The sequence below is a fragment of the Dendrobates tinctorius genome, unplaced genomic scaffold (assembly GCF_039654945.1).
Source record: "Dendrobates tinctorius isolate UK_male_01 unplaced genomic scaffold, ASM3965494v1 ptg000060l, whole genome shotgun sequence".
NCBI classification, from domain to species: domain Eukaryota; kingdom Metazoa; phylum Chordata; class Amphibia; order Anura; family Dendrobatidae; genus Dendrobates; species Dendrobates tinctorius.
In genome coordinates this window covers 77,411,055-77,432,059 of record NW_027361728.1, presented here as the reverse complement: position 1 = coordinate 77,432,059, position 21,005 = coordinate 77,411,055, and the positions used below count along the sequence as shown (strand labels likewise).

The 21,005-nt window shown below is 46.9% G+C and overlaps 1 protein-coding gene across 1 annotated transcript in view; it reads right to left on the bottom strand.

The window, feature by feature from the left end:
• Positions 1-1,597: 1,597 nt before the first annotated feature.
• ANKUB1 (ankyrin repeat and ubiquitin domain containing 1) overlaps positions 1,598-21,005 on the bottom strand; it is a 79,395-nt gene continuing 59,987 nt past the window's right edge. Inside the window, exon 6 of the mRNA XM_073579139.1 lies at positions 1,598-1,914. Coding sequence (XP_073435240.1) covers positions 1,836-1,914 — 79 coding nt within the window. The 3' untranslated portion in view covers positions 1,598-1,835. The remainder of the gene's footprint in view (positions 1,915-21,005) is intronic.

Genomic DNA, 21,005 nt, shown 5'->3' with positions numbered 1-21,005 from the left:
CAGTGCGGGTTTGACTCGCACACGTGGGGTTAATGTCTGGAACCAGTGCTGATGACTGGCATTTCTGGGGTTAAAGGTTGTGATCCCGGTGCAGGCTTACCTGCACACCTGGGGCTATGATTGTGGCCTCTCCCTGGTTCTGGGGGAGGCTTCTTATAGCCTCAGGACGCTCCCATCCCTGTCAGTTATACTTTCGCCCTTGGCATTGTGTGGTGACCCCTGAGTGTGTTAGTGCTGTGTTCTGGTTACTTGATTCTCTGTGTATGACTCGGTCTGTTCCCTGGATATTGCTTTGGATTCTGCCTGGTACCTTATATGTCTGTTTGGTTTTGATCTCTGCTTGGCCCTGATTATCCGCTCTGTCTCCTCCCTGGTACTGTACTGTGATCCTGTGTATGACCTTTGGCTTTGTCTGACCTCCCGTCTGTTTATCCCTCCTGTACCTCGCTGGTCTGTACTGTGCATGACTTCTGCTTTGCCATAATCTGAGTTCTCTGGACCCTGACACTATTAGTTGAAGCACGCCTGGTCACCTCTGCTGCCCTCTTCCCCAGGTAACTCTTAGCACTGCTTCTGTACTCGGGACACACGCACTGGCTCTATGAGCAAGTGTAGTGCGGTGTCTCTGACACCGGCATGCGCAGTGACATGTGAGCCCCTGAGAGTAGTAGCTGGACTGACCAAGGAGAGCGGCACTGTCCCTGCAGTGACACTTTCTGAGTCTGGACTTGTGACTAAGAGTGGTGAGAGCAGGACCCCCTCACCACCCAGCATCCTGTTGTTTTCCCCGAGGCTGTTTCTTTATCGTGGACAGAGACTTGAGAGATTGCATGTGCCGCTGTTGTCGGTGCCACCGTTGGATTCCTGCCTGTCAGAGATAGCGACAAGATGACTCGCGTCGCTGTTGCCGGTGCCACCGTTGGAACCCTGTATTCCCTCACAACAGAAAACTACAATCCAATAAGTTTAACCTCTTTATTACTGAACTCTCGTTCGTCCCTCACCTACCCCGCCAGCTTTCCAGTTCTGCCCCATTCCTCGCTGTCACCCTACAATCCCTCACTCCCTGCGTGGAGCACATCCCCCTGTAAATAACCCTGTTTAACCCTTGCTCTGCCTCCACGTGCGTGACTGCATCCCACATTCCTGCAGGTTATTACATAACATCCAATTGTTTTGTGCATCCATAGACTTGAATAGGCAAATCTCATCTGGAATACGGCAAGAGAGTAGGTCATGCTGAGATTATTTCATGCCAAAATTTGAAGAAAAAAACCTGACAATTTGAACAGTTCTATTAAACAACATTAGTCTGAGCGCTGTGTTTCATGGCCAGCAAATGGGTCGAAATACATTCATGTGAATGTGGCCTTACTGAACATATGATCAGTCTCCAAATATCAAGAGGCAAACTTGTTGAACATGTGTGTCTCTCCATTAACTAGGGAGTAATTATTTATTTTAATGATACAATAAAAGCATTAAGCATAATGCATGTTTAGTAAGGAACATATAAATGTATTGCGTATAGATTTAATGTTAAAGAGGTTGCCCAGCTTTTAAAAAATAGGCAGTTGCATATCTACTAAAATAGCAAAGAGAAGTTCATCACTGACTACAGAGGTGTAAACTACGCACCATCAGAGCTGAAGCAGAGGCGGTATTAATCACATTTACATCTTCTCAAATATTTGTTTTTAAAAACTAAACACCCCTTTAACATCATTTAATTGGATATGTGCATCGATATCTATACACAGCAAGGAAAATAAACTTAATTGTTTTACTTAAAATATCTCAGAATTGCTGTTCTTTGTACAAAGTCTTGCCGTTCTTTATGAGTTGTGCACTGATTTTCTGGCTAGACCCCTGGCCATGTCTAGCTGCCGGAGCCAAGGTTTTTCTTTAAACTCACTGTAAAGACAATATAATATTAATATTCTATCATGATTATCTTATAGAATAAATTTATACGAAAAGCTAAATATAGAGCCCACACATTCTTCAATTTTATGTAGGATTCATTAAAGATTTGATTAGACCTGTTATAGGGTCTAGGGGAGAATACTTTTCAAAGCACCTCTCCAAAGTTTAATTTATCATCAGTGCTGGAGTAGTGCTACTAATCTAAATACCCAGCCCTAGTCTTATACATATCAGCTGATGTCTTCATGTTTTCTTGACGTCATTCCGGTCCGTCTTCTGCAAGTTGTGACTTGCCGGTTTGCCCAGTGTTTGTTGGGCAATCCGAAAGTTACAACTCATTGCAAGTTTCATGACACAGCTGTCGGGTGTCCTGGGACCAGGGGCTCCTTCCCTGTCCCTAACACTAGGGGGCACCCTCTCTCGCTCTACTCCCTGGGATACTTCTGAAGGTGAAGATGCCAGGGCCTCCACCCTTGCTTTATCTCCTGAGTTAGCGCTCCATCTGTTCTCTTTCCTCACCCAGGGAAGAGGGGCGTTACTGTGCACCGTAGTACACTGATCCGACAATCAAGGCAACACAAACAAGGGTTAACAGAAAACTCCATGCATACAAAATATTCACTCACATATAACAGAGGAATGTACCGAGGAGTGGAGGTAGGGGAATAAACCAAAATAGAGAAGGATAAGGAATTACTAAACATACAAACCAAGCAACAGTCACTGATAACTCCTCTCCCTCCGCTAGCCATGCAGCAAATGCTAGCTCTGACAAGGATTTGTAATAGAGTGCAGATTATAAAGGGAAAGGAGTTGCTAACTGAGCTCAGTTTTGAGCACAGGGATTTCCAACATGGCCGATTAACCCCTCTTCTGCCAGAAGGAATAAACACGTTTAAAATGAAGAAGTGCTTCTTCTCAGCACCGAAGTAGGCGCAATCAGACACTGCGGTCTTCTGGCTCCACACTGTCATGGTAACCCCTTGACAGCAAGTATATGAGAGCCAGAGCAAGGCCAGACCGAGACACTCATAGATTTACCTTGAGAGCTTGTGACCATTGCCTCTTCTGGTCAGTCAGAAGTTGCTGTCACAAGATTACAGATGAAGACAGCGGCTGGTTAGTATAACACTATGTTAAGGGAAATTAGATTAGTTGCACCCCTTCAGCACTGAAATAAAAAAAAATGCTGGAGTGATGCTTTAAAAACATCCTCTGATGGCAACAGAGGTCATGACATCAGTGAAGGATTCATGACATTTCTCCTGCCAGCTGGAGTTTTTGTCTAGCAACAACATAAATACTAGTGATGAGTGAATGTGTCTGGAAAAGGTGTTATCTGAGCATGCTCTGGTGCTAACAGAGTGTCTTCGGCATGCTCAAATAATAGGTTCTAATCCCCGAGACTGCATGTCTTGTGGCTGTTCGACAGCAGCGACACATGCAGGGATTACCTAACAAACAGGCAATCCCTGCATGTGTTGTGGTTGTCAAACAGCCGTGAGACATGCACCCGCAGGGACGCAAACGTTTTATTCGAGCACACCGAAGACACTTGGTTAGCACCAGAACATACTCAAATAACATCCTATCCAATCACATTCACTCATCACTAATAAACACTAAGGAATCTGTAAAAAGGTGGGAGTTTTTTTTTTAATAAAAAAAAAAAAAAAAAAATAGGTTCACTGGAATTTTTAGCTTTAAGAGGAGCTTGTCAAGTACTCTAAGTGTTCCAAACTGCCACTATAGTGTCCTACACATCATGTCTGTTCTTATAAGGTCTTATGTTTCAGACTAACCATACTTTGTTTTAACCCCTTAACAACCGCCCATACGCCCTTTAACGGCGGCAGTTAAGGGTACTTATGTCACAGTGCCGCTTTTTATTAGCACCGAGAAATAAGTGTATAGAGCACTCAGAGTCGAAATTTCTCTGGGGTCTCAGCTACCGGGGGTAGCCGAGACTACAGAGAGCATGATTCAGGTTGGTTTTTACTGACTCCAGTGTTGCAATCGCCATTATTAACCGAATAATGGCGACCACAAAAAAGAAAAAGAAAGTCAGATTTCCCATTTAATTTCTCTCTCCTCTGATGTGGTCGCAGATCAGAGGAGAGAGAAATGGGGTCTCCCAATTCCCCCGAGTACATCCGGTGTCCCTGGACCCTCCTTCCTCCCTCGGTCCTGTCCCCCCCAGCATCTTCTTCCGGGAAGAAAATGGTGGGTGCATGCGCAGTGCACCAGCCAAGATCTGCCGGCCGGCACTCGGTAACAATAGGACATTTTTCCTATTGGCTCATTTTGATCACTGTGACAGACCCTATTACATCTGACTGTGTGGAGTGTGTACAATCTCCCTCTGGTATGCTTTCCTTACTTATCATTTCTTTTGCCATGATCTGTTTCACTCCTCTTGATTTAGTACTCTAGCACAGGGTTCCCCAACTCCAGTCCTCAAGGCCCACCAACAGGACATGTTTTCAGGATTTCGTTTGTATTGTACAGGTGATGCAATTATCACCTGAGCAACACTAAGGAAATTCTGAAAACATGATCTCTTGGTGGGCCTTGAGGACTGGAGTTGGGGAACCCTGCTCTAGCATATCTTTGACTGGTCACTTTTACCCCTCCCTCTCTTTTAAGACCTTTGTCCCGCCACGTCACGTCAGATTTGTTTTTTATTCATTTCATTGTGCATTCAGTGCATATAGGGGTGTGACCGCCCTCTTTCTGAGCTGGGAAAGCCATCCAGTCTGGCCTAAGCTGTTACTAGTGGTTCAGCCGCTCGATCCTTATTCACATTTACGCCACTTGGCAAGTGAAAAGGTTTTAAATACTAGAGTAGGACTGTCCCACAAGGGTTGCCGTGATGTGGCGGGATGGTTTGTACATTATTTTGATCAAAATTATGTTTACTAAATACCCTTAGGCTACTTTCACACATCAGGTTTTCGGCGTCAGGCGCGATCCGGCGTCGTGCCGGAATGCCGGATCCGGCAAATGTTTTGTAAAACCTGATGTGCCGGATCCGGTTTTCTGCCGGATTCGTCTTGTTCTTGACAGACAAAACCGGATCCGTCTCATCCGGTTCATCCGTTTTTCTATCCGTTTTTCGACGGATTACTCCGGATCTGGTTTTTAAAATTGACCCTTGTGGCCTTCCGAACGGGATTGGCTACTGGAAAACTATATATAGCATGTTCCTACAGCCCTTCTTTGACAGGTTGTAGAGGAGAAAGTGCAGGTTGGAGAGAAGAGCAAGTTACTGGCGAAGATGGATGTTGTCATTGGAAATATTACCACTAGAAGTTCTGTGACGGTTTCAGTAATGAGGGACAATTTTGCACTATACTTTATGTCACCTCAAGGCAGAGTACACTGGCAGGATGACAGAGTGTGAAAGATTTGTGCCCTAACCAAACTTGTGTACCTTCTGGACCAACAGTATATACCTTTGCCAACCAAAGTTGGCTATCTTGTCATGGTCTTACTATTTTTAGCTTTAGGCCACAGGTGTGTACCTGGTTGTGTTTTATGCAAAGTATTTCACCTTTTAACAAAAGTTGTGTACATTGTTAGGAAATCACCAACAATAAACACAACTTTTCAGGTGAAATACTTTGCTTCAAACACAACCAGGAACACAACTGTGGCAAAAAGCTAAAATTTACCCACAGTTATATACCTGGTCTTGAATACCTTTTTACCTTTTAAATACCCTGTATTTAACCTTTTTTTTAAACATATTTCGCCGCAGAAAGAAATGACAGACAACCAGTGTAAACAATAATTTAACTTTTATTTAAAATATTGTTTTTTGTGTAAACTGTTTTTAAAGTTAAAAAAACTTTTTTAATAAAGGTTTGAAACCAACCAAATGGGCATTTTTATTACAAAAAAAACATTATAACTCGGTGTAGTGTGGGGTGGAAATACTGCTGGAGGGGCTGCGGGACACTTCGACAATGGGAGTGTGGAGAGAGGACTGGGATCGTGGTGGGGAAGGTACAGTTAGAGGTGATGGTGTGGAAAAAGCTACAGAATGGGTGGACATGTGGGAGGCAGAAGAGGTGGTGGGCGGTGGAGTGGAGGGTTGGGCAGGGACTGTAGGAGCAGATGATGTTGATGGAAAGTTGTATGGGGAAGGAGTTTGGTACGGGGAAGGAGTTTGGTACGGGGAAGGAGTTTGGTACGGGGCAGGTTGCTGGAAGTGGGGAGATGTCTGGTACTGGGGAGGTTGCTGGTACTGGGAAGGTTGCTGGTATGTAATAGGAGGGGGAGGATGGAAAGTGGCTGGAGGGGGTGCAGATGTAATAGGAGGGGGAGGATGGAAAGTGGCTGGAGGGGGTGCAGATGTAATAGGAGGGGGAGGATGGAAAGTGGCTGGAGGGGGTGCAGATGTAATAGGAGGGGGAGGATGGAAAGTGGCTGGAGGGGGTGCAGGTGGAGGAACTACAGTGGTGGGAGGTGGAGGTTGGGATGTAACCTGCTGTAGAGCACCGTGGCACGAATGCATTACATGCATCTGCTGGGTAGGAGATAGTGTTGCCATGCGCTCCACAACAGACCTGAAAAAGGTGTGGTTTGGCGAAGATCTTGCTTCTGAATGCATGGTTTGCAGAAGTGTCTTCACCTCCAGAATGCTGGAGTTGATCTGCTGAAAGCCTGCGGAGATTTGCTCTGACAAGACTTTTAGACAGTTCTGGAAAGATGCATTCAGATGCAAGAACTCTGGCGCATAACTCTTTTCATGACCCCTCTGCCGCTGCCGCCCAGTACCCGCAGGTGTACTAGAGGTGGCAGGGGCAGAAGGGTGGGGTAAAGGGAAAGCGATCTCCTCACCAGCAGCTTCATGTAATGTAGGTGGCCACGATGCTCCTGTGCTGGTGGATGGGACAGATGGGTCGAATGTGTGGGAAGGCTGGGAAGGTGCAGATGTACCGGGGCGGTCGAAGTGTCCCTCGGTGCCGGTCTCCTCAGGGATCACCTCAGAAGGGTCCAATCGTGCAGGCGCCCGAGTGCTGCTCACCGTGCTGTGGAATAAAGAGAAAAAAAAACAATTAAAATACTGACATGGTATGGCCCTGGCTGAAAAAAAAAAGTTACATCTAACATTTTTTTTCACATGTGGTGTGTAATATTTACCTTCTAGTGACCATTGTTTCCCGGAGGAACGACAGGGATTGTGCGTACTTGTACTTGCTCCTGCGTCCTCCAGATCCACTCGGGGCCCGCATCTCTTTATTGAACTCCTTCTTGAAACGATCCCTCACAGACCGCCACCGATTCACAATTCTGTTCCCTGAAACGAGAAAGGAGTGGTTAGTATACAACATCAGTGTTTCACAAACTCCAGTCCTCATGGTCCCCAGGGGTCATGTTTTCAGGATTTCCATAGTAAATAGAAATCCTGAACACATGATCCGTGGGGACCACGAGGACTGGAGTTCGGGAAACACTGGTTTACATCAAGCAACCAGTACTGTATATACTTACGCTCTTTAATCTGGGCCCGAACATCGAGGTCCTCCCAGCAGCCCACAAGGAGCGAACAGATTTCCTCCCAGAGTCGTCGGGTAACGATAAGGTCAGCGTGGCGGCGGTCAGCCATATTCCAGAGCGGCTCCCTTTCTCTGACGAGATCGATGAGGTGGTCCACATCGAGTCCTCCATCCTTACCGTCAGAGTCGGGAGCACGCTGTGAAGGCTGTTAAAGAAAAAGACAAAAATAACATAATTAGCCTCCACAAAAGAAATGAACTAAAAAGTGCAAAAAAACAAAGCAAAAATATTTATACTTACACGCTGGTGACCGCCGCGTTGCTGTCGCCGACGACCCTGGGAGGCACTGCGAGGACCTCTTGGCCGAGCACCAGATTGGGAAGACTAGAGAAGAAAACAAAAAATGTTATGTCTTTGGATGTAGGCATTTGTTTGCTGTGTGTGGTCTGCAGAACATTGTTTTCTATGTGTTGTGTGTAGTGTGATGTTGTGTTTGATGCAAAAAACTTACCAATTGTGAGTCCACTCCAAGTGTCTGTCCACCCCTTCCTTCTTCTGGGAGCTCCTCTTCATCTTGTGAATCCTGTTTTGAAATAAAAGGCAATGAATAGACATATATTACAGAGATGATGGATTTTGGAAATAAAAACTTACCGTCAAACGCTGACGATGCGAGGGAGGGCTCCCAGAAGATGATGTGCTGTCTTCCTGGTGGCCACACTCCATGCCTGTGGGTGGTGTTCCAGCTGCTGCCACTGCTGCTGCTGCTGCTGCTGCATCTATTGGGCGGCTGTTGAATAAAGAGAAACAAAAGGCCAATGAATATCTTGATATTCAATAGCCCTAGTTTGGAGGAATGGGGGATTTGATAATTACCGTCTCTCATCTGCTGCTGGCCTCCCCTCCTCAGCATGTTCCATTTGCTGCTCCATTTGGGGTGGTGGTGGTGCTGATGGTGCTGCAGTGGTCTCCTGCCTTCTCCAGCTGCGCTTGGTTGCTTTCTTGGGTGGCATGTTGGGTGTGGCTGTGGGTCCCACTGTCTTGCTTTTATATATGTCTTGTGGGCAGAGCTACTGAGCATGCTCAGACCAAAAAAACCGGATCCGGCCACCGGATCCGGCTTTCGCCGGATCCGGCGCATTGCGGCGCTCATAGGCTTTCATTGTGTGAAAAAGCCGGACGCGCCGGATCCGGCGTGTCCGGCTTTTTCGCCGGAGACAAAAAACGTTACAGTAGCCGTTTTTTCCAGACGCCGGATCGCGACACATTGCCGGATCCGGCGAACACCAGATGAAACGCATGGCCATCCGGCGCGATCCGGCGCAAATGCAAGTCAATGGGGGGGAAACCGGATCCGGCATTGCATTTCGCCGGATCCGGTTTCTGTCAAAAGCGCCGGATCGCGCCTGACGGCGAAAACCTGATGTGTGAAAGAGGCCTTATTATTATTATTATTACCTTTATGCATTATTTGCAGTATATTTTTTACTTTTTAGTTCAGGATATTTGTGTTTTTTGCTTTTTGTTTTCTCTGGTTAATGGTCATGTGTTAATATGCACTTACATTGAGCATACACATTAACTTACTTTTCTCAGTTCAGATTTGTTTTTTATTTTTTTTATTTTTTTGATCCAGATATTAGTCTGATTCATGCATCTTTCAAAGTACATATTTTTAAGTTCAATATTTTGAATTAGACTTGAATTGGACTGGAATTAACTGTAAGGTAATGGGATAGAAAACCACTACAATGTTTCTGTTTCTTTTCACTTTCACTCCCATACTACTTTATTTCTTATGATCTCCTGTAATCCATCCACCTACTAAGGAACTAGTCATATCTCCCTCTATCCTCCCCAGCCATCTCACCGCCTCCTCACAACTGTTCCTCCACATACAATCCTTTTTCTCCAGACACACACGGCCACATGATGTCCTATCCTGCTCCCAACTTCTAATGCTCTGTCTGCTACTCCTCATGGCTGGCGACGTATCTCCAAATCCTGGCCCTCCTCAATACATCCCCACACTTATTTCTAACACCCTGCCACGATCCTCTACAAGTTCTCGCAATCATGAAAACCTCATACCCATTCACCCAGCCTCCACTCCCCCAGTCCCCCTACCTGGAGCACTATGAACAACACACTCTGTCTGCAACAAACTGTCACCATGGCCTCTTTATCACTAATAAACTCTCCTTCCTTGGCATCTCTGAAACCTGGCTCACCCCCTCTAAGGCTGGTTTCACATTTGCGTTAAAACGCTGCGCCCTGCGTCGTTAACCCCCCCCACGAGCCGGCTCCCTGCCCGCCCCATCCGGGATCACCGCCTACTTTCGCATTTGCACGCATGCGATCGGCGCACCCTATCTTTAGCATAGGGTGCGCAGATCATGCACTGCCAGTGTGAAAGTAGCGTGCTGCGCACTTTTGACGGTGCGCCGTGCGCGCCGAAATGCAACATGCTGCATTTCGGCGCGCACGGCGCACCGTCAAAAGTGCGCAGCACGCTACTTTCACACTGGCAGCGCATGATCTGCGCACCCTATGCTAAAGATAGGGTGCGCCGATCGCATGCGTGCAAATGCGAAAGTAGGCGGTGATCCCGGATGGGGCGGGTAGGGAGCCGGCTCGGGGCGGGGCTTAACGACGCAGGGCGCAGCGTTGTTTTAACGCAAATGTGAAACCAGCCTAACACAGCCTCTCCTGCTGCACTTTCTTGTGGCAGATTCCATCTCTCTCACACCCTTCGCCCCTGGAACAAACGTGTTGGAGGAGTTGGCTTGCTCATGTTCGATACCTGCTCCTTTCCCCCAATTCCACTCCCACCCTCTGCTACTCTTCCCTCGTTTGAGGTGCACTCCGTTCGCATCTACTCCCCCTCCAACCTCCAGCTGGCTGTCATCTACCTCCCCCCAGAACTAGCCATCTCCACCTTCCTCGACCACTTTACCACCTGGCTCCTTCATTTCCTTTTTGCTGACATCCCCACTATCATCATGGGTAGCTTCAACATCCCAATTGACACTTCAACCTCAGCTGCCTCTAAACTTTTATCACTGACTGCCTCCTTTGGCCTCACTCAGTGGTCCTCCGTGGCCACTCACAAAGATGGCCACATGCTGGACCTTAGCTTCATCCGCCTCTGTTCCCTTACTAAGCTCACTAACTCACCCCTCCCCCTGTCTGACCACAACCTACTGACATTCTCTTCCCTCTCCTCTCCTAGTGCACAACCCCCACTACACAAACTCACTCACCTTTGCAGAAATCTCAAACAGCTCAATTTACATTCACTCTGAGTCCCTTCTCCCTCTTACAGACATAGCTTACTTACATGACACAGATGCTGCAGCCACTTTTTATAACACCGCAATACTGCACACCAAAACTCGTACAATCAACAGGCAACCCTGGCTGACCAGCCTGACCAAAGAACTGAGACGGGCTTCCAAGGTCGCTGAGCGTTGATGGAAGAGATCCCGTTCTGTTGAGCACTTTTTCACATACAAGCAGTCCCCCGCCAGCTTCATGTCCACTCTCACTGCCGCAAAATAAACTTACTTCTCATCTCTCATATCCTCCCTGTCTCACACTTTCAATTCTCTACTCTGTCCCCCAGCACATCCTCCCTCTTCTCTCATTTCTGCTGAAGACTTTGCCTCTTTCTTTAAGCAGAAGAGCGATAACATCAAAGAAAGATTTGGCCCGCAGCCCCCAATTCCCCTTCTCTCTACTGCTCAGCCCTGTTCTTCCAAAACTAGCTTCTCCACCATAACAGAAGATCATCTCTCCTCCCTTTTGTCAAGATCACATCTCACCACTTGCACGCTTGACCCACTCCGGTCCCACCTCATCCCTAACCTTGCCACAGTCTTCATCCCAACCCTAACACATCTTCAACCTTTCACTTACAAATGGTGTCTTCCTCTCATCCTTCAAACATGCCTCAATCACACTCATCCACAAAAAGCCCTCTCTTGACCCATACTCTGTGTTTAGCTATTTCCCAATATCACTTCTCCCTTATGCCTCAAAACTACTGGAACAGCATGTCCTTCTTGAACTGTCCTCCCACCTCTCCTCCTGCACCCTCTTTGACCGGTTACCATCTGGCTTGCGACCACATCACTCAACTGAAACTGCCCTAACTAAAGTCACCAATGACCAACCAACCGCCTAGAACAAGCAACACCACTCTGTCCTCCTCCTCCTGGACCTGTCTTGTGTCTTTGATACTGTAGACCATTCCCTCTTGTTACAGATTCTCTCATCTCTTGGCATCACAGATTTGGCCCTATCCTGGATCTCGTCATATCTAACAGACGGGACATTCAGTGTCTCCCTCTCCCACACCACCTGCGCACCTCACCCCCTGTCTGTAGGTGTTCCCCAAGGCTCAGTTCTAGGATCCCTACTATTCTCCATCTACACCTTTAGCCTGGGACAGCTCATAGAATCACACGGTTTGCAGTATCATCTCTACGCCGATGACACGCAGATCTACCTATCTGGACCCGACATCACCTCCTTACTGACCAAAATCCCACAATGTCTGTCCGCTATTTCATCTTTCTTTTCTGCTCGCTTTTTAAAACTGTACATGTACAAAACAGAATTCATCATCTTTCCCCCATCTCACCAGACCTATCCATCAACGTCACTTTCCCCAATCCCGCATGCACAGTGCCTCAGGGTGATCCTCTAGTCTACCCTCTCTTTTAAGCCACATATCCAAACCCTTGCCTCCTCCTGCCGACTCCAACTCAAAAATATTTCCTGGATCTTAACATTCCTTGACCAAGAAACTACAAAAAGACTTGTGCATGTTCCCATCATCTCCCACCTCGACTATTGCAACCTCCTATTCTCTGGCCTCCCCTCTAGTACTCTTGCACCACTCCAATCTATCCTAAACTCTGCTGCCCGACTAATCCACCTGTCTCCCCGTTATTCCCCAGCTTCTCCTCTCTGCCAAACCCTTCACTGGTTTCTTATTGTCCAGAGGCTCCAGTTCAAAACCCTAACTATGACATACAAAGCCATCCACAACCTGTCTCCTCCATACATCTGTGACATGGTCTCCAGGAACTTACCTACATGCAACCTTCGATCCTCTCAAGATCTCCTCTACTCCCCTCTTATCTCTTCTTTCCACAACCGCACACAAGACTTCTCCCGTGCTTCCCCCATACTCTGGAACCCTCTACCCCAACACATCAGACTTTTGCCTACCACAGAAACCTTCAAAAGGAACCTGAAGACCCACCACTTCCGGAAAGCCTACAACCTGCAGTGATCCTCAGTCTACTGAACCACCGCACGACCAGCTCTACCCTCTCCTAGTGTATCCTCACCTATCGCCTAAAGACTGTGAGCCCTCGCGGGCAGGGTCTTCTCTCATTTTGTACTTGTGTGTGCCTTGCATTGCTTATGTTTATTGTGCTTTTCTTTGTATGTCCCTTTTTCACATGTAAAGCTCCATGGAATAAATGGTACTATAAAAATGAATAATAATCACAGTGATCAAAATAAAAAAAATAGTAACTCAAACCTCCCTTTATCATTCCCTTAGTTAGGTAAAAATAATAAGAAATTGTATTTATTTCCATTTTTCCATTAGGGTAAGGGTTGGGCTAAAGTTAGGGTTGGGCTAAATATAGGGTTAGGGTTGGCCTAGGGTTAGAGTTAGGGATAGCGTTAGGATTGGGCTAAAGTTAGGGTTGAGCTAGGGTAGGGTTGTGGTTATGGTTGGGATTATGGTTATTGTTGGGATTAGAGTTAGGGGTGTGTTGGGGTTAGGGTTGTGGTTAGGGTTATGGTTGGGGTTGGAGTTAGAATTGAGGGGTTTCACTGTTTAGGTACATCAGGGGGTCTCCAAACGTGACATGGCGCCACCATTGATTCCAGCCAATTTTGCGTTTAAAAAGTCAAATGGTGCTCCCTCTCTTCTGAGCTCTGCCATGAGCCCAAACAGTGGCTTTTCCCCACATACAGGGTATTGGCGTACTCAGGAGAAATTGCACAAAACATTTTGTGGTCCATTTTCTCCTGATACCCTTGTGAAAATAAAAAAAATGGTTCCAAAGTAAACTTTTTATGAAAAAAGTAAAATGTTATTTTTTTCTTCCACGTTGCTTTAGTTCTCGTGAATCACCTGAAGGGTTAATAACCTTCTTGAATGTGGTTTTGTGCACCTTGAGGGGTGCAGTTTTTAGAATGGTTTCACTTTTGGGTATTTTCTGTTATATTGACCCCCAAACTCACTTCAAATGTGAGGTGGTTCCTAAAAAAAATGGTTTTGCAAATTTTGTTGGAAAAATGAGAAATCGCTGGTCAAATTTTAACCCTTATAACGTGCTAACAAAAAAAATATGTTTCTAAAATTGTGCTGATGTAAAGTTGACATGTGGGAAATGTTATTTATTAACTATTTTGTGTGACATCACTCTCTGATTTAAGGGTACAAAAATTATAAGTTTAAAAATTGCAAAATTTTCTAAACTTTTGTCAAATTTCAGTTTTTGTCATAAATAAACGCAAGTCATATCAAATAAATGTTACCACTAACAATGAAGTATAACATGTCATGAAAAAACAGCCAGAGGTCAGAATTCTAAAAATTGGCTTGGCCATTAAGTACCAAATTGGCTCTGTCACTAAGGGGTTAAAAATGAACATATAATCAGATTAGCAATATGCTAATGAGGCAGGACTAGTCCAGTGAGGTGTTGTTTCATCCAGACTACTACTGCCTTGGATCCTCTAATTACATCTCAGCTGGGCATGATTAACAGACTCAATAAATCTTCAGCATGGTAGGTCTGCTGGAAATCTTGTGCTTGCGAGTGATGAACCAGCAGTCCTACCATGAGGGGCTTAAGGTACTGTCACACTACCAGCGATCCTGACCAGCGATATGACGCGGTCAGGATCGCTGGTGCATCGCTAAGTGGTCGCTAGTGAGCTGCCACGCAGGCAGATCTCACTAGTGACATCGCTGGGGACGGGGGTCGCTACTTACCTGTCACACCAGGCGATCCTGCTTCCTCCCACCCGGTTCCACGCGTCGCTCGTCGTCACAGCAGGAAGCCCAGCAGGAAGCGCCGCAGGAAGCTGATGATGAGAAACAGTCCTGGACGTTCTCGCGCGATCAGCAATAACCAGCGGGGGAGCGGGTTGTAGGTAAGTATCAGACACAGCGATATCGCTAGCAATATCACTATAACGTCACAAGTTATAGCGATCTTGCTAGCGATATCTCTTAGGCCTCTTTCACACATCAGGTTTTCGCCGTCAGGCGCGATCCGGCGCTTTTGACAGAAACCGGATCCGGCGAAATGCAATGCCGGATCAGTTTCCCCCCCCCATTGACTTGCATTTGCGCCGGATCGCGCCGGATGGCCATGCGTTTCATCCGGTTTTCGCCGGATCCGGCAATGTGTCGCGATCCGGCGTCTGGAAAAAACGGTGACTGTAACGTTTTTTGTCTCCGTCGAAAAAGCCGGACACGCCGGATCCGGCGCGTCCGGCTTTTTCACACAATGAAAGCCTATGAGCGCCGCAATGCGCCGGATCCGGCGAAAGCCGGATCCGCCGGCCGGATCCGGTTTTTTGGTCTGAGCATGCTCAGTAGCTCTGCCCACAAGACATATATAAAAGCAAGACAGTGGGACCCACAGCCACACCCAACATGCCACCCAAGACAGCAACCAGGCGCAGGAGAAGGCAGGAGACCACTGCAGCACCATCCGCACCACCACCACCCCAAATGGAGCAGCAAATAGAACATGCTGAGGAGGGGAGGCCAGCAGCAGATGAGAGACGGTAATTATCAAATCCCCCATTCCTCCAAACTAGGGCTATTGAATATCAAGATATTCATTGGCCCTTTGTTTCTCTTTATTCAACAGCTGCCCAAGAGATGCAGCAGCAGCAGCAGCACTGGCTTCACTGGCAGCAGCTGTAACACCACCCACAGCCATGGAGTCTGGCCAGCAAGAGGACAGCACATCTTCTGGGAGCCCTCCCTCGCATCGTCAGCGTTTGACGGTAAGCTTTTATTTCCAAAATCCATCTTCTCTGTAATATATGTCTATTCATTGCCTTTTATTTCAAAACAGGAATCACAAGATGAAGAGGAGCTCCCAGAAGAAGAAGGAAGGGGTGGACAGACACTTGGAGTGGGCTCACAATTCGTAAGTTTTTTGCATCAAACGCAGAAACACAACACATAGAAAACAATGTTCTGCAGACCACACACAGCAAACAAATGCCTACATCCAAAGACATAACTTTTTTTGTTTTCTTCTCTAGTCTTCCCAATCTGGTGCTTGGCCAAGAGGTCCTTGCAGTGCCTCCCAGGGTCGTCGGCGACAGCAACGCGGCGGTCACCAGCGTGTAAGTATAAATATTTTTGCTTTGTTTTTTTGCACTTTTTATTTCATTTCTTTTGTGGAGGCTAATTATGTTATTTTTGTCTTTTTCTTTAACAGCCTTCACAGCGTGCTCCCGACTCTGACGGTGAGGATGGAGGGATTGATGTGGACCGCCTCATCGATCTCGTCAGAGAAAGGGAGCCGCTCTGGAATATGGCTGACCGCCGCCACGCTGACCTGATTGTTACCCGACGACTCTGGGAGGAAATCTGTTCTCTCCTTGTGGGCCGCTGGGAGGACCTCGAAGCTCGGGCCCAGATTAAAGAGCGTAAGTATATACAGTACCGGTTGCTTGATGTAAACCAGTGTTTCCCGAACTCCAGTCCTCGTGGTCCCCACGGATCATGTGTTCAGGATTTCTATTTACTATAGAAATCATGAAAACATGACCCCTGGGGACCATGAGGACTGGAGTTTGGGAAACACTGATGTTGTATACTAACCACTCCTTTCTTGTTTCAGGGAACAGAATTGTGAATCGGTGGCGGTCTGTGAGGGATCGTTTCAAGAAGGAGTTCAATAAAGAGATGCGGGCCCCGAGTGGATCTGGAGGACGCAGGAGCAAGTACAAGTACGCAGAAGCCCTGTCGTTCCTCCGGGAAACAATGGTCACCAGAAGGTAAATATTACACACCACATGTGAAAAAAAATGTTATATGTAAAAAAAATTTTCAGCCAGGGCCATACCATGTCAGTATTTTAATTGTTTTTTTTTCTCTTTATTCCACAGCACGGTGAGCAGCACTCGGGAGCCGGCACGATTGGACCCTTCTGAGGCGATCCCTGAGGAGACCGGCACCGAGGGACACTTCGACCGCCCCGGTACATCTGCACCTTCCCAGCCTTCCCACACATTCGACCCATCTGTCCCATCCACCAGCACAGGAGCATCGTGGCCGCCTACATTACATGAAGCTGCTGGTGAGGAGATCGCTTTCCCTTTACCCCACCCTTCTGCCCCTGCCACCTCTAGTACACCTGCGGGTACTGGGCGGCAGCGGCAGAGGGGTCAGGAAAAGACTTATGCGCCAGAGTTCTTGCATCTGAATGCATCTTTCCAGAACTGTCTCAAAGTCTTGTCAGAGCAAATATCCGCAGGCTATCAGCAGATCAACTCCAGCATTCTGGAGGTGAAGACACTTCTGCAAACCATGCATTCAGAAGCAAGATCTTCGCCAAACCACACCTTTTTCAGGTCTGTTGTGGAGCGCATGGAAACGCTCTCTCCTGCCCAGCAGATGCATGTAATGCATTCATGCCACGCTGCTCTCCAGCAAGTTACCTCCCAACCTCCTCCTCCTCCCACCACAGTAGTTCCTCCACCTGCACCCCCTCCAGCCACTTTCCATCCTCCCCCTCCTATTACATCTACACCCCCTCCAGCCACTTTCCATCCTCCCCCTCCTATTACATCTACACCCCCTCCAGCCACTTTCCATCCTCCCCCTCCTATTACATACCATCCACCTCCAGCCACTTTCCATCCTCCCCCTCCTATTACATACCATCCACCTCCCCAGCACCATCCACCTCCCCAGCACCATCCACCTCCCCAGCACCATCCACCTCCCCAGCACCAGCAACCTCACCAGTACCAGCAACCTCACCAGTACCAGCAACCTCCACAGTACCAGACATCTCCCCACTTCCAGCAACCTGCCCCGTACCAGACATCTCCCCACTTCCAGCAACCTGCCCCGTACCAAACTCCTTCCCCATACAACTTGCCATCAACATCATCTGCTCCTACAGTCCCTGCCCAACCCTCCACTCCACCACCCACCACCTCTTCTGCTTCCCACATGTCCACCCATTCTGTAGTTTTTTCCACACCTTCACCTCTAACTGTTCCTTCCCCACCACGATCCCAGTCCTCTCTCCACACTCCCAGTGTCGAAGTGTCCCGCAGCCCCTACAGCAGTATTTCCACCACACACTACACAGAATTATAATGTGTGTATTTAAATAAAAATGACCAGTTTTATGGTTTCAGTTTTATAGTTTCAAAGTTTTATTAAACAAGTTTATTAAAATTTTAAAAAAGTTTACTAAAAAAAACATTTTTCAATAAAAGTTAAATTATTTTACACTGGTTGTCTGTCATTTCTTTCTGCGGCGAAAAAGGTTAAATACAGGGTATTTAAAAGGTGAAATGGTATTCAAAACTAGGTATATAACTGTGGGTAAATTTTAGCTTTTTGCCACAGTTGTGTTCCTGGTTGTGTTTGAAGCAAAGTATTTCACCTAAAAAGTTGTGTTTATTGTTGGTGATTTCCGAACAATGTACACAACTTTTGTTAAAAGGTGAAATACTTTGCATAAAACACAACCAGGTACACACCTGTGGCCTAAAGCTAAAAATAGAGACCATGACAAGATAGCCAACTTTGGTTGGCAAAGGTATATACTGTTGGTCCAGAAGGTACACAAGTTTGGTTAGGGCACAAATCTTTCACACTCTGTCATCCTGCCAGTGTACTCTGCCTTGAGGTGACATAAAGTATAGTGCAAAATTGTCCCTCATTACTGAAACCGTCACAGAACTTCTAGTGGTAATGTCATGGTAATCTTGCAAGGTGGTTTCTTCAGAGGTGTCCTCAATGGAAATGGGTTCCTTGCAGATAACAAAATTGTGGAGTACCACGCACGCTTTGATCACCTCGTCCACAGTTTCTGTCTTGAGGTTGATCGCAGTCAATAGGACCCGCCATTTGGCTGTCAGAATACCAAAGGTACATTCAACCATTCTTCTTGCTCTTGTGAGGCGGTAATTAAAAATGCGTTTTGGTCTTGTCAATCCTCTGCTAGAGTACGGTTTCAAAAGGTGTTCTGACAGCTGGAAGGCTTCATCCCCTACACAGACAAATGGCATAGGTGGACCAGATGTTTGCGGTAGCGGTCTAGGTGGTGGGAACTGGAAGGTGTTTCCATACAGTTTACGCCCCATGGCAGACAGTTTGAAAACTTGAGAGTCATTGGAGCGGCCATAGGCCCCAATATCAACCGCAATAAATTTGTATTCCGCGTCAGCGATGGCCATGAGGACAATTGAAAAATATTTCTTGTAATTGAAATATTCCGATCCCGATCCAGCTGGCTTTACAATGCGGATATGTTTCCCGTCCACAGCGCCCAAGCAGTTTGGAAACTGACATATCTGTTGAAACTTGTCAGCAATTTCAATCCACCTCTCTGTTGTGGGCTCTGGTAAAAACTCTTCAGCTAAGGAGTCCCACAGTGCACGGCATGTGTACTTCACAATTCCAGATATGGTGGAAATCCCGAGTCTGTACTGGAAATGCAGTGACGAAAGGGATTCTCCAGTTGCAAGAAATCTGTGGGGAATTAAAAAACAATAAATTAGTTTTAAATCACAGCATTACATACCAAAACTGACCTATAACACTTGGAGATACAAACTACCACCAACAAGATTGCAGTGAAAGTGTGCTCTGATGCGAGCATATCCAATAAATGTGGCTTACCTTAAAGTCACCATCAGACGCTCTGCGGGTGAAACAGAGAAGCGGAAATAGGTGTCCGCTTTTCTTATGAGGTGTGCAATGCGCTCCACCAAGTAATCAAAATTCTCCATTTTCATCCTAACATATCCAAAAAATTTATCCGGGTTTCGTCGAAGGTCCATGCATAGTGTAGAATAGACCCCACGCGTCATTCTCTTGGCTGTGATGGGGTGGATCCACAAACGTCGTCTACGATGCCTGATGCGCTGCTGTCTCGCTCTCTCCTTCTCCAGAACAATCACCCTCAAACGATTCGCCTCCGCTGTAAAATCCGCCAAATTCTTCAAAATATTTCCAATCACAACATCCATCTTCGCCAGTAACTTGCTCTTCTCTCCAACCTGCACTTTCTCCTCTACAACCTGTCAAAGAAGGGCTGTAGGAACACGCTATATATAGTTTTCCAGTAGCCAATCCCGTTCGGAAGGCCACAAGGGTCAATTTTAAAAACCGGATCCGGCGTAATCCGTCGAAAAAACGGATAGAAAAACGGATGAACCGGATGAGACGGATCCGGTTTTGTCTGTCCAGAAAAAGACGGATCCGGCAGAAAACCGGATCCGTCACATCTGGTTTTCAGAAACATTTGCCGGATCCGGCGTTCCGGCACGACGCCGGATCGCGCCTGACGCCGAAAACCTGAAGTGTGAAAGTAGCCTAAGTGTGACATTCCCTTTAGTTTGGTGACTGTCAACCACTCCATAGGGGCATGAATAGTGGAACCCAATGCAGGAATAGTCAGGAGAAAGAGAAGCCCTGTCAGATTAGTTCTGCCTCAGTAACATATGGTGATCGGCAGAATAAATATTGAGTTTACCTGCAACTTAGATGACCTTACTAGAACCCTGTAATCACCATATAGGATGCTATTGTGGCCTTTTGGAGTGCTCAGGGGACTTTGCAGGTTCACTTTAAAATAATAAAATAAGAACTAATTACATACTAAATCCCCCGCTGCTCCAGCTCTCTGTTGCACCACGCTTCACTGGTGATGAAGAGCAGATGATTTCTGCAGCAGATCACTTACTCAATGGTCACATGCCGCCTACTTGGCATCACCACTGAACCCAGTGACTGCAGACAGGACATCACCCTCCCATATCATAAAGTGCTTGACGAGATGAGAGTAATGAGTGACCCAACATCAACTGTTCACATGAATGACTCATGAGTATTGTAACAACCCGCTGGCATCGCTGCATGGCCTCTCATTCCCCACTCACCAACTTTCTCACTGCTCCAGGCCATGCTGGGATATCTGTCTGCTGCCAGCTCCATGCTCTGTCTCCTGTCTACTCTGTGCATGTTTCCTGGCTGTGTGTATAGGGGGGGCGGCGCCAGAACTCTCTGGTGCTTATGGAGTCAGGGTGCACCTGTCTAATGTGTCCCTGACCAATTACCAAGAGCCCTCTAGTATTTAGGGCAGCTCCACCCACTGGAACCTTGCCTGTGCAATGTGTTTACTCAGTTAGTCTCTTGCTACTGAGCTGCCAAGTCTTGCTCTGTGTTCCTCCTTCCCTTGAGCACTTTCTCCTAGCTTTGCTTGGTACTCTGTCTGCCCTCCAGGAGGCAGAATATCCTGGTCTCTGTGTCTTTGTCCTAGCTTTGT